The sequence below is a fragment of the Artibeus jamaicensis genome, unplaced genomic scaffold (genome assembly GCF_021234435.1).
Source record: "Artibeus jamaicensis isolate MK-2021 breed Jamaican fruit bat unplaced genomic scaffold, CSHL_Jam_final contig_415, whole genome shotgun sequence".
NCBI lineage: Eukaryota > Metazoa > Chordata > Mammalia > Chiroptera > Phyllostomidae > Artibeus > Artibeus jamaicensis.
Genome location: NW_026521823.1, coordinates 10,170,929 through 10,189,974, shown reverse-complemented (window position 1 = coordinate 10,189,974; position 19,046 = coordinate 10,170,929). Strand labels below are relative to the sequence as shown.

At 39.1% G+C, this 19,046-nt stretch overlaps 1 protein-coding gene and 1 pseudogene across 1 annotated transcript; both read right to left on the bottom strand.

The window, feature by feature from the left end:
• Positions 1-1,084: 1,084 nt before the first annotated feature.
• On the bottom strand, positions 1,085-1,540 carry LOC119039752 (40S ribosomal protein S14-like). Its single transcript, XM_037132569.2, has one exon. It carries the CDS (start codon positions 1,538-1,540, stop codon positions 1,085-1,087), a length of 456 nt encoding a protein of 151 aa, XP_036988464.2.
• Positions 1,541-15,186: 13,646 nt separating this feature from the next.
• On the bottom strand, positions 15,187-18,736 carry LOC119046080 (tetratricopeptide repeat protein 17-like; annotated as a pseudogene).
• Between the last annotated feature and the right edge of the window lie 310 nt (positions 18,737-19,046).

Sequence of the window (19,046 nt, the reverse complement as noted above, 5' to 3'; positions counted from 1 at the left end):
TAAAAACATAAAAATATTTTCCTGAAATATGGCTGCAATTATTTTAACATAATTATATATTCATATACTATCTATTGAAAAAGCAAAGCAATATGCTTTTAAAAATATTTGGAAGCCATTTTTAAGTAGGATATAATTTGGATTAAGTATAATTTGTAATGATACACTTGCAAGAATCCTCTATTTCAGTTGAGATATTTATGCACAACTCTAAATTTCATGCATTGCATGAGTTTAAGTTTTTTAGTTCACTGTACAGTTCTAATAGAATTTTAAAAGACTCTGTAAGTATTATAAACAGGGCTCAAGCTGAAAAAATCCTTCTTTTTGTAAGTGTCTCTAAAAGTACCGGTTCTACTTTGAATAATTAATATGCCAAATCTCTCTTTTCTACACAAATAATAAAAATGTCCTTTGATTCTTTTGTGCTAATAATTGTCTTTTCTATTTTCACTCTAACATTTAAAGAAAGATATTATTGCATAATTCAGAGTATTTAAAATTGGTTAGATGAAAAACACATTATATGTAAATATTATATTAGTCAAGTTACATGATGAAACTTACATTAAAAGTACTTTGATGTACAGTATGAAATAGATATGTATATTTTTAAAATTTACATCCCAGGGTCAGTTAGTTTGACGTGAATTATTTTAATTAAATCTATACTCTGCTAGTGATTAGTTATCTTCTGATGTGTCCAGGATAGACCTGAGGTATTTGTTTAAGTGCCTCAAATATAATTATGAAAACCTATACCTAAGCATTTGTTAAATAACAAAGGTGAAGCTAGAAATAAATCTTTAGTCGGTGTTTGACTGGTCTGTCTGAGAGCCACCAGCGACAGCCAGAGTTGTGAGTCACCTCCACCATACACACTGTGTGTGGAGAGAGAGGTGCACAAAGAGGTGCTTTATGTCTGTATCCCCTCCTTTCATTTTGCTATGAAATTCTGAATTATTTTCACCAGTGGAATATGAAAGGAATTAAAATGCACTTTTTCTGTGACAAAGTTCAAAAAGTACTTCTTTTGACATAAAGGCAATGTATTAACAGAAAACAATAATTTGAGGACTCCTGTTCACAGATGGTGTCCATGGTGACCTCCCTTCCTGTGGGTGCAATTGGAGAGGATGAGGGTGATGTCCTCAATCTGCCCAATCTTCATTCCCAAGTAGGCAAGTGCATTGAGAGCTGCCTGGGCCCCTGGTCCAGGGGTCTTGGTCCTATTTCTTCCTGTTGCCCAGAGTTTGATGTGGAGAGCAGTGATACCCAGCTCTTTGCACCTCTGGGCCACATCCTGGGCAGCCAACATGGCAGTGTATGGGAAGGACTCATCTTTGTCAGCCTTTACTTTCATCCTACCAGTCTCACCGCAGATGGTTTCATTGCCAGAAAGACCAGTGATGTAGACAAAAGTGTCACTGAAGGATGCAAAGATACAGCAGACACCAAATGCATTTTCTCCTTCAGCCACCTGAGGACCGACGTTGATGATTTGATCTTCCTTCTTTTCCTTCTCCTTTCGAGGTGCCATTGCTGCTTGTCCAGTACAGATTCTGCCACTGACGTGAGAGAAAAAGTACTTTAAAGGTACTTTTAAAAGCGTTTTTTTCTTCCTTTAAAAAAATTTCTGGATGTAAAAAGCAGTTGTTCATTATCTAAGTCTTTTCTTTTTGATTTGTAGCCACAGAGGATTAGATGGTCCTTACAGGATGATGAAGCTACAATAACTGACAAGCATGGAGGTGCCCGCTAACTAGAGTGATTGTCCAGATCCATCTTCGTTCGGTGCATGAACAAGGCATGTGAATCATCCCAGCCCAGCACACAAATACCTTCAGAATATTATGTTGGAGTTAATGTCCCCCTGTGCCTGTGTGCTCCCACTTCACATGGTTCTTCTGAGTAATCCGAGGTTTCTTCAACTAACCTTCTGTTATCTGCAGAGATCAAAATATTTTTTTTGCATTTCGGAAGAACGTGTTTTACTGGGGATTTCTTTACATGTCTAATGGCACAGAATTAAACTGTACTAAGAAAAGTTTATTTTTAAAAAAAATTCTATGCACATGTTTAAACACACAAAATGGTTTGGTTGAAAGATTGAATGTCATTTATATATATTCCCTGGATAACAATTTATTAAATACTGGATGTATAGCTTCTATGTGTTTCTTAACAGATTAAGTTATTATTATATATTCTGTGAAAAACACAAAATTCAACTGAATAAATTTACAGATCTAATTGGCTTTATTCAATGATTGATATGTCAGGCAGCATCCCATCTTGCGGATAGACCTGTACAAAATAAAAGTTTTCTACAGGTGGAAGCGAGTGGCAAAATGAAACTCTAGCAAAGAATGACTTGTTTCGGTCAAGGTCAACTTCTTTGGGGGATAAGGGAGGTCTGTGGGGCAGATTACTACACTAGATCAAACCAGGTAATTCCAGATTGGCTAGTTAGAGGTTACATTTCTGGCAGAGGCTGAAATTGCAATTAGGTTAAGTATCAAGTCTTGGTTTGCTAATAGGGTTGTCCCTCTTTCTCTCTCTCTCTCTCTTTCTCCCTCTCACTCCTCACCTTTTGATCAGACTCTCAGATTAACTGAAAGATGGGATCAAAATTTAAGGCATTAGATGCCTCTTCCAGATACCTCTCTGTAGCTCTTGTAGCTTTTACTGGTCTTCTGTGTGGTATTCACAGGCCATGAACTCAGCTCACATTATTCCAACTGGACATCTTTTTGTTCATTTCTTCTTTGGTGTTCCAGTCATAGGAAGAGCATTGTTTTTTGTGGTTAGTAGCTACAAACATGCATTTAAGGCTTTTGAGAAAACACAATACACTGGAGAGATTACTATGATTAATATAAGTAGGATATTCCCCAATGTTTGGGGTGAACTTCAAAATGTGGTCCCCAAGACCCAAATCAATTAAGTAAAAAAAGACCACATTGAAGTAATCTTTCTTAATCCAGTGGCTTGTTCAGTGAGCTGTGTAGCTGAGTCTCACCCTGCCCAGAAGTGTTGATCCAAATACAAGTTGTGTGGGCAACAGTGTGGACACCTCATCACTCAGCTGAAAGATAATCAAAGGCTTTTTATTATCAAAAACAACTTAGGTCAGAGAGACTAAGGATTTTTGTGGTAGCTATTGTCTTGGCAGAAGATTCTGCAATATATTCAAGAGTTAAGGAGAGGTTCCTAATCATAGCATCATTTACATTTACTCCTCACTGGGGAAGCAGGGCTCTGCCAAAGGAATCAAGTCCTGAATCATGACTACTCCCTAGTAGGACTTCTTAACTTAACAATCTAAAGTCAGGGGAATTATCCGCTGAGGTGTTTCAGTCCATTTGTGAACCATTAGGGGAAAGTTAGATTCTTAAGAGGCATTGACTGGTTACCCACCAGCCATAGGCCCAAGAAGAGTAATAACCACCTCAGACAAAGCTAAACCCTGTCAGGGCACAAACCTTTCTCATCACATCAAGGTGGTACTATTAATTGACTTATGTGCAGGGATTGTTGCATTTACCTGTTCAAGCCAAGGTCAGTTAGGCTTTTACTGCATTCAGGTTGTAAATCTAGCCTGAAATAAAGAGCCGTTCTAAATGTTAATACCTTGCAAAGATGGGTACTATTTTGGGGATATTTTTGTAGTTGGGGAAGATCTGATTTAGATAATCACTAGAATGCAGAGGTGCAAATGTACTGAGATTTATTAGGTACTTACATCTAACTGGGCAAGTTTAGTTATAATTTGAGAAAGGTAAAAATAAGGCACTGGATGACCTGGCCGTAAATGTTAATTAAACTTGGTGAGAGACTTCTAATGGCAGCTGATCATAGTTTACAGTGACATTGGCGATAGCAGGGAAATCAGTCACAGGGAGGGGCGGGAGATCTCCAACATCACGGATTGATCAGAACCGTTGATGACAAATCCAGCAGTCCAAAACGTTGGCCTGAAGATATGGATAATGGCTCTTTCCAGACCAATACTAGGGTAAAGGAAAGAAAGAGAAGATAAAAGAAATTTATGTTTTCTTAAAGTATGAAGTCTTGATCCAGTGTTTGAGGTGGAAGCAGTCTGCTTTGATGTCAGCTACTTCTCTTTCTCATTGGTTTGACTTAGAGGTCTCCAGCCTCTGTATTGGACTAGATGTCAAGTGGAGTCTTATTTAGCTCAATGACTTCCAGTTTTGTGGCAATGTTAGTGGTCAGGTGTCTTATAATGGGGTTCAAAGGCTGTATTCATTTGACAACATTTAATATAACCAGTCACCAGGCTCCAGACTATGAACAACAATTTTTTTGAACTGGGATATGGGAAGGCTTCTTTAATTTGTTGCTGATATGCTTTAACGTAAGACATTAAAGATGCACAGTAGCTGGTCATATTATCATGAGATAACAAAAGGAGCAGCAGAGGGTTATGTACCAATAGACATTGAGCTACCAGTGACTATTTCATGGGGAGTGAGTTTATGTTTCCAAAAGCGGGAACTACAAACAGTCAGTAAGACCAGAGGCAATAATACCTTAGGCCAAAGGAGTGCAGTAGCTTCAGCAAGTTTAGAGAGTGTGTGTTTGAAGAGACCATTAGCTCTTTCAACCATGCCTGATTATTGGGGTCACTGGGGACAGTGATAATTCCCAGAACTTTGCAGTGTTTCTGTTGAGGCTTCAATGACTTGCTTGGTGAAGTGGGTGCCTCAATCACCTTGCTTGCTATACCCCGAGTAGGAAACATGTTTTCCAACACTTTGCCCCTAAGGTGGCATCAGCTTTGTGGCAGAGAAAGGCTTCACCCGATGTGAAAAACATACTTATGATAACAAGGACGGTTTGATAACCCATGTATGTGGCAGTTGAATGAAGTCCAGCTGCGGGTGTCCAGTGTGTCCAGAGGAAGAAGGTTTGAGGTCTCAGGGAACAAAAACGGGTTTTCCAGGATTATGGGCCTTAAAGACTAAACATTGGTAGTAAACTGTTTTTGCAATTTTATGGAAGTCTCATCACCAATGTTTATTTATTTTGATTCATTTTAATTAAACCATGGTGGGTAAAGAAATACAAAAAACAGTGTTTGCTAGGGGCCTTGAAGAATCTATGCTGTTGTGGGTTTTCCACAGACTCAATTGTTTACTTAATTTGCAACCATTGTTTGCCTATCATGACTTCTCTGATTGAGGAATAGACTATCTCCATGTTACAAGGACATTAGGGTTGCAAAAGTCTGGCACCAAGGAATCATTTTTGTAGAAGCAAAATTGATTTTATCCACATGTGCCACAACCTTTGTATATTCCACTACTGTTGCTTTTGCACGGAAGTCAGCTAGGGCACTTCCCTGATATACTCATGTTCAGTGCTTTTCATGGGAGTCTGTTTTGATGATAGCCTTTTCAGAAGGTAAGCAGGAAGAAGGTTATTTACTTGTTCATTTTTTACTGGGATCCCTGTGGACCTAAGAAAACCTTTTTTTCCCCCAAAACATCCCCAAATCATATAGATAACCCTAGAGGCATATTGGCTATCAGGATAAATATTAACAATTTGTTCTTTTTGTGACTCGCATGGTCAGGTCAGGGCATGGATCTTGGCTCTTAGGATGAATGAACTTGTGAGAGGTTTTCTCTTTGAAGTCAATTGTATTGGTTAGTAACAGCATAATCAGCATGGCGATTCCATTTTTCATTTCTACAGTATGACCCAGAAACAAAACTAAATCAGGATTAGTTAAAGGAGTATCTTGTAAATCAGGACGTGGTATCCCCCAAATGGACATTATTACCTGAAAGTCATGGGACTGACCTTCTTCATGCAGGGGTAGTAACATAACAGGATGAAAAGCAGAAGGATCTCATAGGAAGTTAGCTTGCTTGCAGAGAAATGTTGAGTCAAATCAGAATTTAAAAGACTTTGGACAGCATGTGGAGTTTGTAAATAAATGTCATTTCCTAGGGTTAACTCTGCTGAGACTTCTACTAACTGCAGCTGCAGCCATAGCCTTAGGGCTGTAAGAGTAGGCAGCAGCAACTGAGTCAAGCTGTCTGCTATAAAATGTAATAGGACTATATTTTTGCATAAGCACTCCCAGGCTTGGTTATCTCCTTCATGTAGAAATAAGGTGAAAGTTTATGAATAGTTAGGTAGCCCTAAGGCAGGTGGTTCTTGCAGTTCTCATTTTAGTCTTATAAAAGCCCCTTGTTTATTTTCCTGAGGAAGCAGTGCCAGGACTAAAATTTTAGTAAATTCATGAAGTGTGGAAGCCAACACGAAACAAAAATAAAGGAAGCCATAGTCTACAAAAAGGAACCCATAGCCTACGAAAGCCAGCCAGATCTAGGGATCCATGAAGCTCTCACTCAGTTGTGGGTCTAAGGAATTTTTGGATTAGCTTAATTGTTTTTGGAGGTAGCTGAATTCTTTGATTCTTAAATTGTGACCTAGGCAATGAACAGTGTCTAGAGATAATTGTAATTGTTTTTAGAGAGTTTATATATATATTTAAGCTAACTGTTTGTAGCAAATGAATGGAATCTTTTATGGATACTTCTTTGGTAACTGAGCACACCAAGAGATTGTGTACATATTGTAATGCGGTCTACTTCCCAGGGGATTGGAGGGTGCTTAAAACTTGGTGGTGTATTTGGGAAACAGAATAAGGTCTGTCATATATCTGAGGTATGACTGTCAGGTATAGTGTTGCTTGTTCCAAGTAAATGAAAATAAGTATTGTCCATTGGGATCTATAGGGATGTTGAAAAAGGCTGAACTAAAATGAATAGAGAGCGATCTTGAGTTTGGTGGAACTTATGACAAAGGGAAGTTGGGGTTTGGAACAACTGGAAGACAAGGTATAAGTACCTTGTTAAGGTTTCACATCCTGAACAAGGGTCCATCCTTACCTATTAGGTTTCTGAACTGGAAATATTGGCATAGTATAGGGGCTGGTGCAAAGATTGAACAGCCCTTGCTCGAATGAATGGGTATTCTGCTATGATGGTGAGACTCTGTATGATCTCAGGTTCTAATGGATAGTAAGGCAATTTAGGAAAAGGTTTAGTTGCCTCTAAATTTTTATAGATTCAGCACTTTTTATTCTCTGAGCATCACTAAAAAAAAATAATCCACAGATTTCTGGGAAGTTCAATTAAATTTGGGGACTCTTTTTGGAATTCTTTCTATTCTATATCAAGGACAGATTTTAAGAAACATACAAGAGCAGCCCTGGCTGGTGCAGCTCAGTGGATTGAGCATTGGCCTGAAAACCAGACAGTTGCTGGTTTGATTCCCAGTCAGGGCACATGCCTGGGTTGTGGGCCAGGTCCTCAGTAGGGTGTGTACAAGAGGCAACCACATATTGAATTTGTCTCCCTCTCTTTCTTCTTCCCTTCCCCTCTTTTTAAAAATAAATAAATAAAACCTTTAAAAAAAGAAACACAGAAGGGCTGGTTGAGGTTGGTCAGGAAATTCTAAGGTGTGGTCCCCATTGAAGGCAAAATGTATTAGTGCTTTCAACTTGGGATGGAGATTCCTACCTAATAGATTGACCAGGGATGTCTCACATAGAATGAAGGAATGTTTTTCACTGAAGGTCTTAGAGTCATTTATACTGCCTGAGATAAAATACCCTTTGAACTTTACTAGATATCTCCAATACAGAAGGTTTTTTTCCACTCTGAGCAATTTATGGTCTTATTTAAGTAGAATTTAAAGTAGACAGCGTAATTCCAGAATCAACCAGAATTTGGCAAGGTTTTTATAGTTACATTTAATTTTATTTCTAGCTTGGATGTTTAAGAAATGACCGGTAGCGGTTTAGCAGAGGATCCCTGGGAATCCTGTCAGCTCTAAAGGGCCCAAACAGAGGCCCTCCCTGGAGCAGGTGTGGGAGCATTCATTGATGTTGAAGAATTTGCATCAGGCCTTTGAGACCAATCTCTTTTCCAGTATCTCAGCTGACTACAGCTGAGACATAAAACACTATACCATAGTTTTGATAATAGACCACTAGGTGCAATTTGGGTGGGGAAAGTATTATTTTAGTGCCAATGTTGGGGTTTTTCATTCAAAATTGGGAACTGTGAAAAGCCAGTCAGATCTGGAGCTTATGTAATGACAGCAGAGCTCAGAACCAAGAGAAACTTGATCATGGTCCTTGGACAAGGTAAAGAAAATAGCTATGTCAATGCCAAAAAAGTCCAATCTGGTAAGAACTTTTATCAGTTTATTTGAGTCAAACCGATGACAACTGCCAGAAACAAAACCTTAATGAATCAAGAAAGTGCTTCAGAAAATGGCAATTTTTATCTTATACATTACAATGAAAATAGAAGACTTAAGGAGACTTCTGGTCAGATGGAGGCATAGGTAGACATGGCTCACCCCTTGCACAGCTATATCAATATTACAACTAAACTACGGAGCAACCATCACTCAGAACCAGCAGGAATTGAGTTGAATAGAAGCCCAACAATGATGGAATTTAAGAAACCACATTCATCCAGACTGGTAGGAGGTATGAAGACAAAAAAATGAGTTGGTCCTACATCCATGTGTGGTGAAAAAAAATTTGGGAAGGATATTCCTGGAAGGAGGAGTCGTGACCCAACACCAGGTCCCCTGGCCCAGGAATCCAGTGCCAGGAAGATAAGTCCCCATAACTTCTGCCTGCAAAAACCAGAGGGGATTGAGTCAATGGAAGAAACTTCTGGAGTCCCAAGCAGTTCCTGTTAAAGAACTCATACATGGACTTACTCAGACTCACTCCCTCTGAGCTCCAGCACTGGGGCAGCAGCTTGAAAGGCACCAGTGGCATTCAGGGAGGAACCGAAGTGTCTGGCTTTCAAGTAAGAGCTGCGGGATAGCTTTCGCACAGACAGAAAGGTGGGCAAAAACCATTGTCACTTTTCCTAACCCTCCTCTACAGAGCCACAGAGCCAGCAAGTAGGTGCCATATCTGATACTCCATCAACCTGGCTAACGCTGTTTGTCCAACGCAGGAAAGCCCCTGGGACTCTGCCCCACCCAATTTATGGGCCTGCTCAAGCTGTTTACAATGGCTTTTCCATATGAGTGGCTGGTTGGGTCTCAACGCTTCACAACTTCCTAAGTCCTCTCACACAAGCGACAGCTAGCCTCAGTGAGCACCTAGCCACGGAACCACTTGGGGAGAACTACTTGCCAAAAGAGAATAGACAGGCTCAACTAAGGTAAAGATTAATATTTGTCAGGGAAGATTCTAGCCTAGGACATGACTGCCTTCCATGACCTGTTTTTAGTTAGAAAGTTTTTTCATTTGTTTATTTTTTCAATTATATTTTTCTATTACCATTTATCTCCCCTATACCCTCTTCCACCTCCACCAACTCCCCTCCACCAGCAGTCACGATACTTCTGTTCATGGCCATCAGTTCTTTTTTTTTCTTTTTCTGTTTTTCTCAATCCATTCATCCCCACTGCAGCCTCCTCAAAAGTGTCACCTGCTCTCTATCTATGAGTCTGTCTCTATTCATTCCATCCTTCTTGGTCACGTTAGGTCTCCGAATTTGTAAGGCTGTTACACAGGCCTCCCCTGAGTTTGTCAGATTTATTGTGTGTCCCCTTTTCATCCACAACTCTAAAGTGTTCACAGGTACCATGCCTGTGTTTCTAATCCCCAAAGTCATTAGAAATGACATCTTCTATACTGCCACCAAATCTGCTTAGAAAAGAACAACAAATTTTAACTGAGTAAATTTGAAGATATAGTTGGTTTTAATCCACAATAATGGATCAAACAGCATCCATCCCTTCTATCAGGTAGAAGGAAACTCTTAAAGATCTGTACAAAATGGAAGGTTTTTATTAGGCAGAAGTGAATGGGAAAAGGACATTTCTATCAGAGAGTGGATTATTTCTGTCAAGGTCTCCTTCCTTTGGAAATTCAAGAGGTCTCTTAGGTGGATTACCCTCACTTGTGCTGACCAGGTAACTGCAGATTGATTAAAGATTACATTCCTGGGAAAAGCCAAAACTGCGATTAGTTTAGTCACTAAGTCTTGGTTTTGCTGATGGGGTGAGGGGAGGAGAGGGGAGCGGGGGGCGGGGTAGTTGTCTAGCACAAATGACTCCAATTTGCACCTGTTGTTTCAATTTTTAACAATCTTCCCTGACGAAAGTCAATCTTTACCTTAATTTAGCTCACTTTTTCTTTGCATCTGTGATATCAAATTTCCTTTTCCTAGACCCTGCAAAGCACAGGCACCACACCACAGGGAGATTACACATATCCTCATTGTTTTGGTTCTAGTTGTTAATTTTTGACTGTTAACTTTCCTGTATCCACCTATGTAAAAGAAATATGCGTCTATCATTTTACTTTTCATCCAGTCCCAGAGGTTTCCCCTGCCTCCCTAATCTGTCACCAATGGATTTCATGTAAACTACTTAAGTCTTTTTATTGTAATGCATAAAATAAGGCGCAAATGGCCATTTTCTCAATTCATTGAGGTTTTGCTTCCTGGTGATTGTCATGATTTTTGGCTCAAATAAACTTATAAAAATTCTTACAGGTTTCAGTGTTTCTTACATTGATACTTTATAAAACATACAAATCATAATGGATATGGAAAGAGTTGTTTTTATTAACATACTGACTCTTTTTATTATGATATTTTTATTTGGAGATAAAAAGTGAAGGAAATAGAATAGTTTAATATACTAAACTGTACTTCTCTCATTAATGCTTTTAATTAATCTTCGATAAAGTTATATTAATAGACTGTTAACCAATAGACTATAAAAAAACAGGTGTAGCATTTATCTGAGCAAAAGCATTGAAGTCTGAGAGTCACAGACTCAGGTGGCAACTGGAAGTATACTCTGAAGAAAAAGAAAGGTAGGGTTTATAAAGGCAAAACCACAAAATGTAGTTTTGTATGCAGATGAAGAACTGACTAAATTAACAGGGACTGGTTAGTTCCAGTATGCAAACAAGAGGGGGTTAAAACTACAGGGAGAAAGTAAATTCCCTGAGTCCATGTGGCAGTTGTTCCAGAATGTTAGGGTTCAGCCTTGAACCCAGGTTCATGATGAACAAAGGCTGCATGAGCCTCATTTCCTCCTCAAAAGCCTTTTGACTGTCACTCTGACTTTCTTAGCAATATTAATTCCATTTTACTTTTTTCCATCATTAGCCTTAAAAACAATTATTCATCCAGACTGACAGAGATTTCAGTTAATTATTCTTTAGATCTCTTTATAATAAATAGCTTTCCTTTCAGAAATTCCCTGATTACAAAATCAAACAAACAAACCTCTCTCAGATAACAAAAGGTAGAAAAAAGCCCAAGTAGCTCATTTGCAAGTGATCAATCTGGTGTTTATACTAGATTGTTCTTTAACCTTTCACATTAGAGAACTAAACACCTTTAAACAATGGAGAAAGATAAAAGACTTTGCTGCAGTTGAAGATTAAGAGCTTCAGTGTCTTCAAGTCTTTTAAAAAGGGTTAAATGTCTTCCTAGGGATCATTTGTTTTGAATCAACAATCCTGAAAGGATGAAGGAAAAAGAGATGAGAGAGGAAGTAAAGAGAAAGATGAATGAGATGGAGTGCTCTCTTCCTAAGTTCAATAAATGTTTCATTATTTTTTTAAATAATATTCTTTAAAAAGTGGATACTGATTATACAAAAGAGAGTTTTTCCCCTAGAATCTTTATTTCAAAATGCCATAATGGGAAGTGTTAGCAATTGAAAATAATTTGTAATGTGGTAAATAAACAAAAAAAAACTTTTTTGACTTTGATAAGGAAAATTATTGTATCCATTCCAGGCAAAACCTGGCAAATAGCAATATTTAATCAACAGTACCAACCAGAAGACTAGAGAAATAGTGATTCTGGTTAGCATTTTTTGAATCAGATACTTTTTTTTTTTGCTTTGCAAATTATATTTTATAGATTACAGTTGCGCCAACTTGTCCTCTCTAGCCCCCACCCACCCAGTCCCTACCCACTCCCTCAGTCAATCCCCACACCATTGTTCACGTCCTTGTGTAATGCTGATAAATTCTTTAGCTACCCATATCCTATACTGCATTTTACATCTGCATGGATAATCTGTAACTACCTATTTGTACTTCTTAATCCCCTCACCTCCTCACCCACTCCCTCACACTCCCCTCCCACCTGGCAACCATCAAAAGTCTCTCTGTATCTATGATTCTGTCTCTGTTCTTCTTGTTTGTTTAGTTTGTCTTTATGTTCAACTGTTGATAGATACACATTTTCGCTTTTTTAAAAGATTTTATTCATTTATCTTTAGAGGGGAAGGGAAGGAGAGTGGGAGAGAAATATCAATGTATGGTTGCATCTTGTGTGTTCCCCACTGGGAACTGGCCTGCAACCCAGGCATGTGCCCTGACTGGAAATCAAACCTCAATCCTTTGGTTCGCAGGCCCGTGCTCAATCCACTGAGCTACACCAGCCAGGGTCATTTTTGCTATTTTATTGTTCATAGTTTTGATTTTCTTTTTCTTAAGTAAGTCCCTTTAACATTTCATATAATAATGGTTTGGGGATGATAAACTCCTTTGTTTTTTTCTTGTCTGGGAAGCTTTTTGTCTGCCCTTCCATTCTAAATGATAGATTTGCTGCATAGAGCTCTCTTGGCTATAGGTTCCTGCTTTTCATGACTTTGAATATTTCTTGCCAATCCCTCCTGGACTGCAAAGTTTCTTTTGAGAAATCAGCTTATAGTCTTATGGGAAATCCCCTGAGGGTAACTAACTTATTTTCTATGCTGTTTTTAGAATTCTCTCTTTATCTTTAATTATTGACATTTTAATTATGATCTGTATTGAAGTGAACCTCTTTGCATCCCCCTTCTTTGGGACTGTTTGTGCTTCCTGGACTTGCATGTCTATTTCCTTCACTAAATTGGGAGAGTATTCTTTCATTAATTTTCTAATAGATTTCCAATTTCTTACTCTTTCTCTCCTTCTGGCATCCCTATGACATGAATGTTGGACCTCTTGATGTTGTCACAGAGGCCGATTCAATGATCCTTATTTTTTTGGAGCCTTTTTTCTTCTTGTTCTGATTAGCTGTTTTTTTGCTTCCTTATGTTCCAAGTCATTTGATTTGATTTTCAGATTCATCCACTTTACTGTTGTTTCCCTGTAAATTGGTCTTTATTTCAGTTAGTGTTTTTAACTGCATCTTTTTATGCTGTTGAGGTCCTCACTAAGTTTCTTGAGCAGTACAACCAGTGTTTTGAGCTCTGCTTCTGACAGATTGCTTATTTCCATCTTGTTTAGCTCTTTTTCTGGAGATTTGATTTCTTCTTTAATTTGGGCCATGTTTGTCTTCTTATTTTGGTAGCCTCCCTGTGTTTGTTTCTATGTATTAGGTAGAGCTGTGTCCATTCCATGTCTTGGTAGTGTGGCCTAATATTGTGTGTCTGTAGAGTCCAGTGGCACAGCCTCCCTTATCCCCCAAGCTAGGTACTCGAGGTGTGCCCTTCATGTGGGCTGAATACACACTTCACTTATAGTTGAGCTTTGGTTGCTGTTGACAGATCAATAGGAAGGATTTACCCAGGCCAATCAGCTGCAAGGATTGACTATGACCACTGACCACCAACCACTGCCCTCTGTGTAGAATCAGCTATGCAGGGGCAGGGAGGTCATACTCTGATATGGTCTGTAGCTGTCCACTGAGTATGCTGGCCCTGGGGTTTCTCGGGTTGTGCAGGTCAAGGTCAGCCCCTACCTATGTTTTTCCCAAGGCCACCCTGCCTGAGCTATAAAGCAATCTGAGATGGCTGCTACTTGTGCTGGGTTTGGAGATTTCCAGGTGAAGCCAAGCTATGTATCTAGGCTGACCGCCTGATGCCAACTGTTGCTTATTTGAGAATATTTAAGAAGTTGTGAAGCATAAACCAAGACCAGCCATTCATATGGAAAAGTAGTTTGGGTGGGGCCATACTTTGGATGTTTCAGAGTCTCTGGGTATCTCCAAGGTGGGTCAAACAGTGTTAGCAAGATTGATGGAATCTTAATGTGGTACTAGCTTGCAAGCTTAGTGGCTCTGGGGGGTGAGGGCTCAGAAAAGAGTCAATGGCCTCTGTTCACCTGTTGCCAGACGCCCCAGTTTCTTTCAGTATGCCACTGGTGCCTTTCAATCTGCTACCCCTGTGCTGGAGCTTAGAGGGAGTGAGTCTGAGTAGGTGAGTCAATGTGTGGATTCTTTAAGAGGAACATCTTAGGGCTCTGGAAATTCTTCTGCTAAATCAATACCTACTAATTTTTGCAGCCAGAAATTGTGGGGACTTATCTTCCTGATTCTGGAAGCCTGGGCAGGGGAGCCTAGTGTGGGGCTGGGACTCCTGGCTCTCGAGAAATACCTCTCGAATTTTCATCCACCATATGTGGGTGAGAGTCCAGCCCATTCTGCCTCATCACCTCTCCTACCAGACTGAATGGATGTGATTTCTTTAATTCTGTACTTGTCAATTTTCCATTCAACTTGATTTCTGATAGTTCTGAGTGATGCTTGTTCTATATTTTAGTTGTAAATCAATGTGGTTTTACAAAGAGGCAAGTCATATTTGCCTACGCCACCATCTTGGCAGAAATCTCTAATACTTAACTTATATAATCGTTTGCACTTAACTGCTGATATACTGGGTTCTGTATTTACTATTTTTGTTCTATTTGTATATGCCTGTTTATTTCTTTGAAATAATCAAAAATTTTTACATTGTTCCATTTTCCTTCAATTAAGTTTTAGTTCAATTTTAAAACCATTTTTAGTTAGACTGCACCTTAAAACATGCAAATTATCATTTTAACTACTTGACTGATACCAGTTGAACCATTTGACTTCAGAACTCCATTTACTTCCCTCCCATCATCTGTTACTGTTACCATGAGTTTCAGCATCTATAAAACTGAAGCTCCCCAGGGTACTACAGTTAATATTTTGTATAGTTACTGTACATTTATATTTTCCTTTCCAATGTTCTTTATTTCCTCTTGCATGTTTATATTTCTATCTAAGACCATTTTCCCAAAGAAGTCCCTTTAATTCTAATTTCAGTGCAGGTCTACTGGTGCCAAATTCTCTAAATATCTGTTTGAACACAGCTTTATTTCACTTTAATATTTGGTGGTTGTTTTTGCTAGTATAGAATCCTATGCTTGTTCTTTTCTTTTTCTAGCTTTAAAGATGTTGTTACATTGGCTTCTGATGTCATTACATTGGCAATTTGGGTGCCATTCTGTTTAAGTGACTGTTGTGGATATTGGTTTTTGTCAAGATTTTTATTACTCTTTTAACTGAACTTTGCCAGCGTAGTGTAGGCTGGCTAGGTTGGAAACCCTGTGCAAGTGGTCCAGGGTGAGCAAGCTGGTGGGGAGATTGCCATTGCAAACAGGCTCCATCACTAGCTTCTGGATTGGAGTGGAAAAGTCTATGTGTTCTGTGATGCCAATGTTTTTCGAAAAAACTGTAAACCAGGTACTCACAATAGCGCTCAACTTTACCCAGCAGAGTTTGACACACTCACCTGGGCTGGGCTGTCCAAGACCCTGGTAGTCACACTTTTTTTCTTGTGGACCAGGTAATGCCAACTTTGGATCAGTGATCTCCAGGTTTGCTTGGTAGTGATGTACGTTTTCTGCTTGCTTTGATTCTCTTTTTCCCATAAGTTTTTTTTTTTTTTAATGATCTCATCTGGGATTCTTTACTCATTCGACATGGAAGGTGATCCATTCTGTTGCTTTGTCATTTTCTCTTCTGCAGTCTCCATGGCAAGAGTTTTTGGTCCCTTTGTCTTAGGACCTTCCTTTGGTACCCATATATCCTATAAGTCCAGATGCTGCCCTTTCATCTCTAGTGGCCCCCCAAAGCCTTCCAGAGGCCATACCTGTTGAAATTCACCTACCAAAGCCAAGATCTCTTCTGATATTTTTGTTTCAACTGACTTCTCTGTATCATCAAATCCACCGCTTTTTTTAACCAATGTACTTTCAAGTCTAAAGACAGTTGAGTATTCCCCCTGCCCCGAATTCTCAACAGACAGGTCAGGGTCATCCTCTGTACCTGTCTCAGAGAACTCTTCTTCAGAAGCATCTGGTAACTGTGAGTTCTCAAAGTATTTCTGTTTTTCATGGCTGTCATCGGGTTCTGCATGACAATTACCACTGCAAACAAAACAGGTGATGTTGTACAAAAAAGGATAAAACTGCATACAGCAAATCAGCTTCAGGTTAATTTCATTCTATTAGCACTGCATAGTTGATTTCGAAGCCTACCTAAAGGCCTCAAGTGCCCCACTGATATTCTTCAGAACTAGGTAAGCATTTTCCAGGCTCAAAAAGGTCAGGGGCTTAGAGCTATTGATGGCCAAAGCTTGAAGAAGAAGCTTAGCAGAATGAAGACGAAGGCCATAGTGAATCAAAAGGCTGGCCAAGTTCACAGGAGAAATGTTCTGGTATTGAAGTGGAATGAAATTCAAAGCTCTCTGAAGACACAAACAGCAAAAGTATTTTTCCTTACTGCTCTTCAGTACAGTCCAGCTTCATTAAGTGTTGGCCAGACAGAAGCATTTGGCTTATTAATAGCATGAAATAAGGAAGACCCAATTTTTCTTATCTGATTGTATAGTTATTAATACAGGGAAACAAAATTTTTCATGCATGGTCATCTGGCATTTTGGTTTTCAGATTCATGCGGACCTCAAATTCTTTGACTAAGTAAGACAAAGTCTGGCTTTTTCTAGAGTCAACTATGGCAGTCAGGGGTTTGAACTTTTTCTTCTGAAGAATAATCATCACAGTTGAGTTCATGGATCCTGAGCTCTCTGATTTCCTGAGGCAGAAAATATGTTGGCAGTTCTTCACCAACAGGGACTCTAGGGAACTTTTCTGCACAAACTACTCTTTTAGGCCAAAGCAAATTCTGTTTGTCTCTATATGCAACAGTGTCCCTATCTCAGATCTAGAGAATAGAACTGGCTACAGGAGAAGACTCGGCCAAATCACTGATGTCGCTCTGGCTTGCTGGAACTTCAAAGTTCACATACATCATATAGGAGGTTGATGAATCTTCACCAAACTGAATGTAATCCATATTTTCAGAGATATCTCCATGAATGTGGTGCATAGGTCAGTCTCATTGGCAATGTAAACTATGCTGCTGGTTGACCAGATGGCAAATCTGATGATTTCCTAATTGTGCCTCTTTTCCCATCTGTAGGTCATGGATGATATTCCTTAAGATTTGCTTTTCTTGAATCAGCTTATGTTTTTTCCAGGATCTTCTGCTTTCTCTGGTAATGGTCATGTTGATTTGATATTCTTTCAACTAATTCAGTGTTTGCTGGAGGGATCTCTGTTGAGCTTCCAATTTTTGCTCAAATTTTTGCTGACACAGGACAGCATGCTTCCTTTTTATAGCTTGCTCAAAACCAGGTTTGGCCTGCAAAGCCTGGTAATAACAGAGCAGTAAGTGGTTATATTCCCTGTGCATTGGATATATATTTCCCAAGGTGTAATAGCTGGTGAAGCAGTCACTGTCATTCAGTGTGTGCAAAACAGCAGCATCAGCAAAGACGTGCTCTGTGTAGAACATTTGCCAAGTTGACCAGAGCAATATCTTTATTATGCTTGGAAGAGAAGTGAAGTGCTTACATAGCACATTCGACTGCCTGACATGGCTCATTCTTTATTCTCCAGTAAAATGGAGCCATGTTATATAGCACCAATGAGGAAGAGTTCTTCTATTGGCCTTCGTGAATGAGGTGATCTATGTCATCCATATTCCTTGCTACTTGTTTAGATAAATATGTGGAGACTGGATCTTCTTTAGGTAGTAGAGGTGAAGAAAGATTAGCTCTTTCTTGTACACTTTATATGTTCCCTCATACAGATCCAGGTCCCCTAAGAGCACTTTGGCTTTGATATAGCCTAGATCCTCTCTATTATGTCACTGCTTCAGTCCTGTATCTCTGTCCGCATTCTTTTCTATGTGAATTTTTTTAGCAACTAATTGTTTCTCCAGTTCTTCGAGGTGGTTAACTGTTGTTTCTTGTCTCATTAATATGACTAAATCACGGGGATGCTTCAAGTTCATTGGCAAATCCACTGCTTGATCTTCTGTCCTCCATGACAATCCAATGTGTGGTAGCCAAGAGCTCTTGAGTGCCAGACTCAGCAAATCAGAAAGGCTGAGGTGCCAGCCAGAACTGGAGTGAAGTAGCAGCTCTCATTAGCCCAGCTGCAGACCTCTGATGCTGCCACCATCTTGCCCATGCTCCCCTGCTTATTATTTATTTGATCCTCACTTACTGTTATCTCCTTGAAAGGGCATGGAATAAATCCTGGGTTAATATCAAGGATTTTAAAATTTAATCTATATGACAAGACATACAAACTAAATCTTTAGAAATCTGTATTTTTATAAAGAAGGTTCTTTTTACCTCATTCCTTATAGTTTAAACTATTTTATTCTTTGTGTGTATGACATAATAGCATCAAACATAACATAAATAATGCCACTGTGTAACTTTTTCTCTTTCAAAACAATAATTTCTTAAGTACAGCACGTATATATTCCAAATCAGCAACCATTAATAATACTTGCCTTCTCTGTGGAAGGGTCACATCAATTAAATCATTTTTATAAACAGTGTCATCATGAAATGACCTTGAAGTGCACTGTAGGTCCATGATCTTGCAAGGTGCTTTCTTATGTTCCACACCATACCTCTCAGTTAGCTAACTATGTACCGATGAAGTCCAGCACTCATTGTTTCATAGATGGCATGAGTACTGTACCTTTCACTCCATTAGTGACTGCCAGATTCATTTTGGATTAGGCATAACTATCTAATTTGACACACAAGAGCTAATCCCTTTACCCTTTAAATTTCTGATGTGTCATATTGCATTATACTTCTTCTGTCACCTTCCATCACTGTATATTTTGTCACATAGAAAAGCCAATGTGACTTGACGAAACACGAGATGATGGGACCCA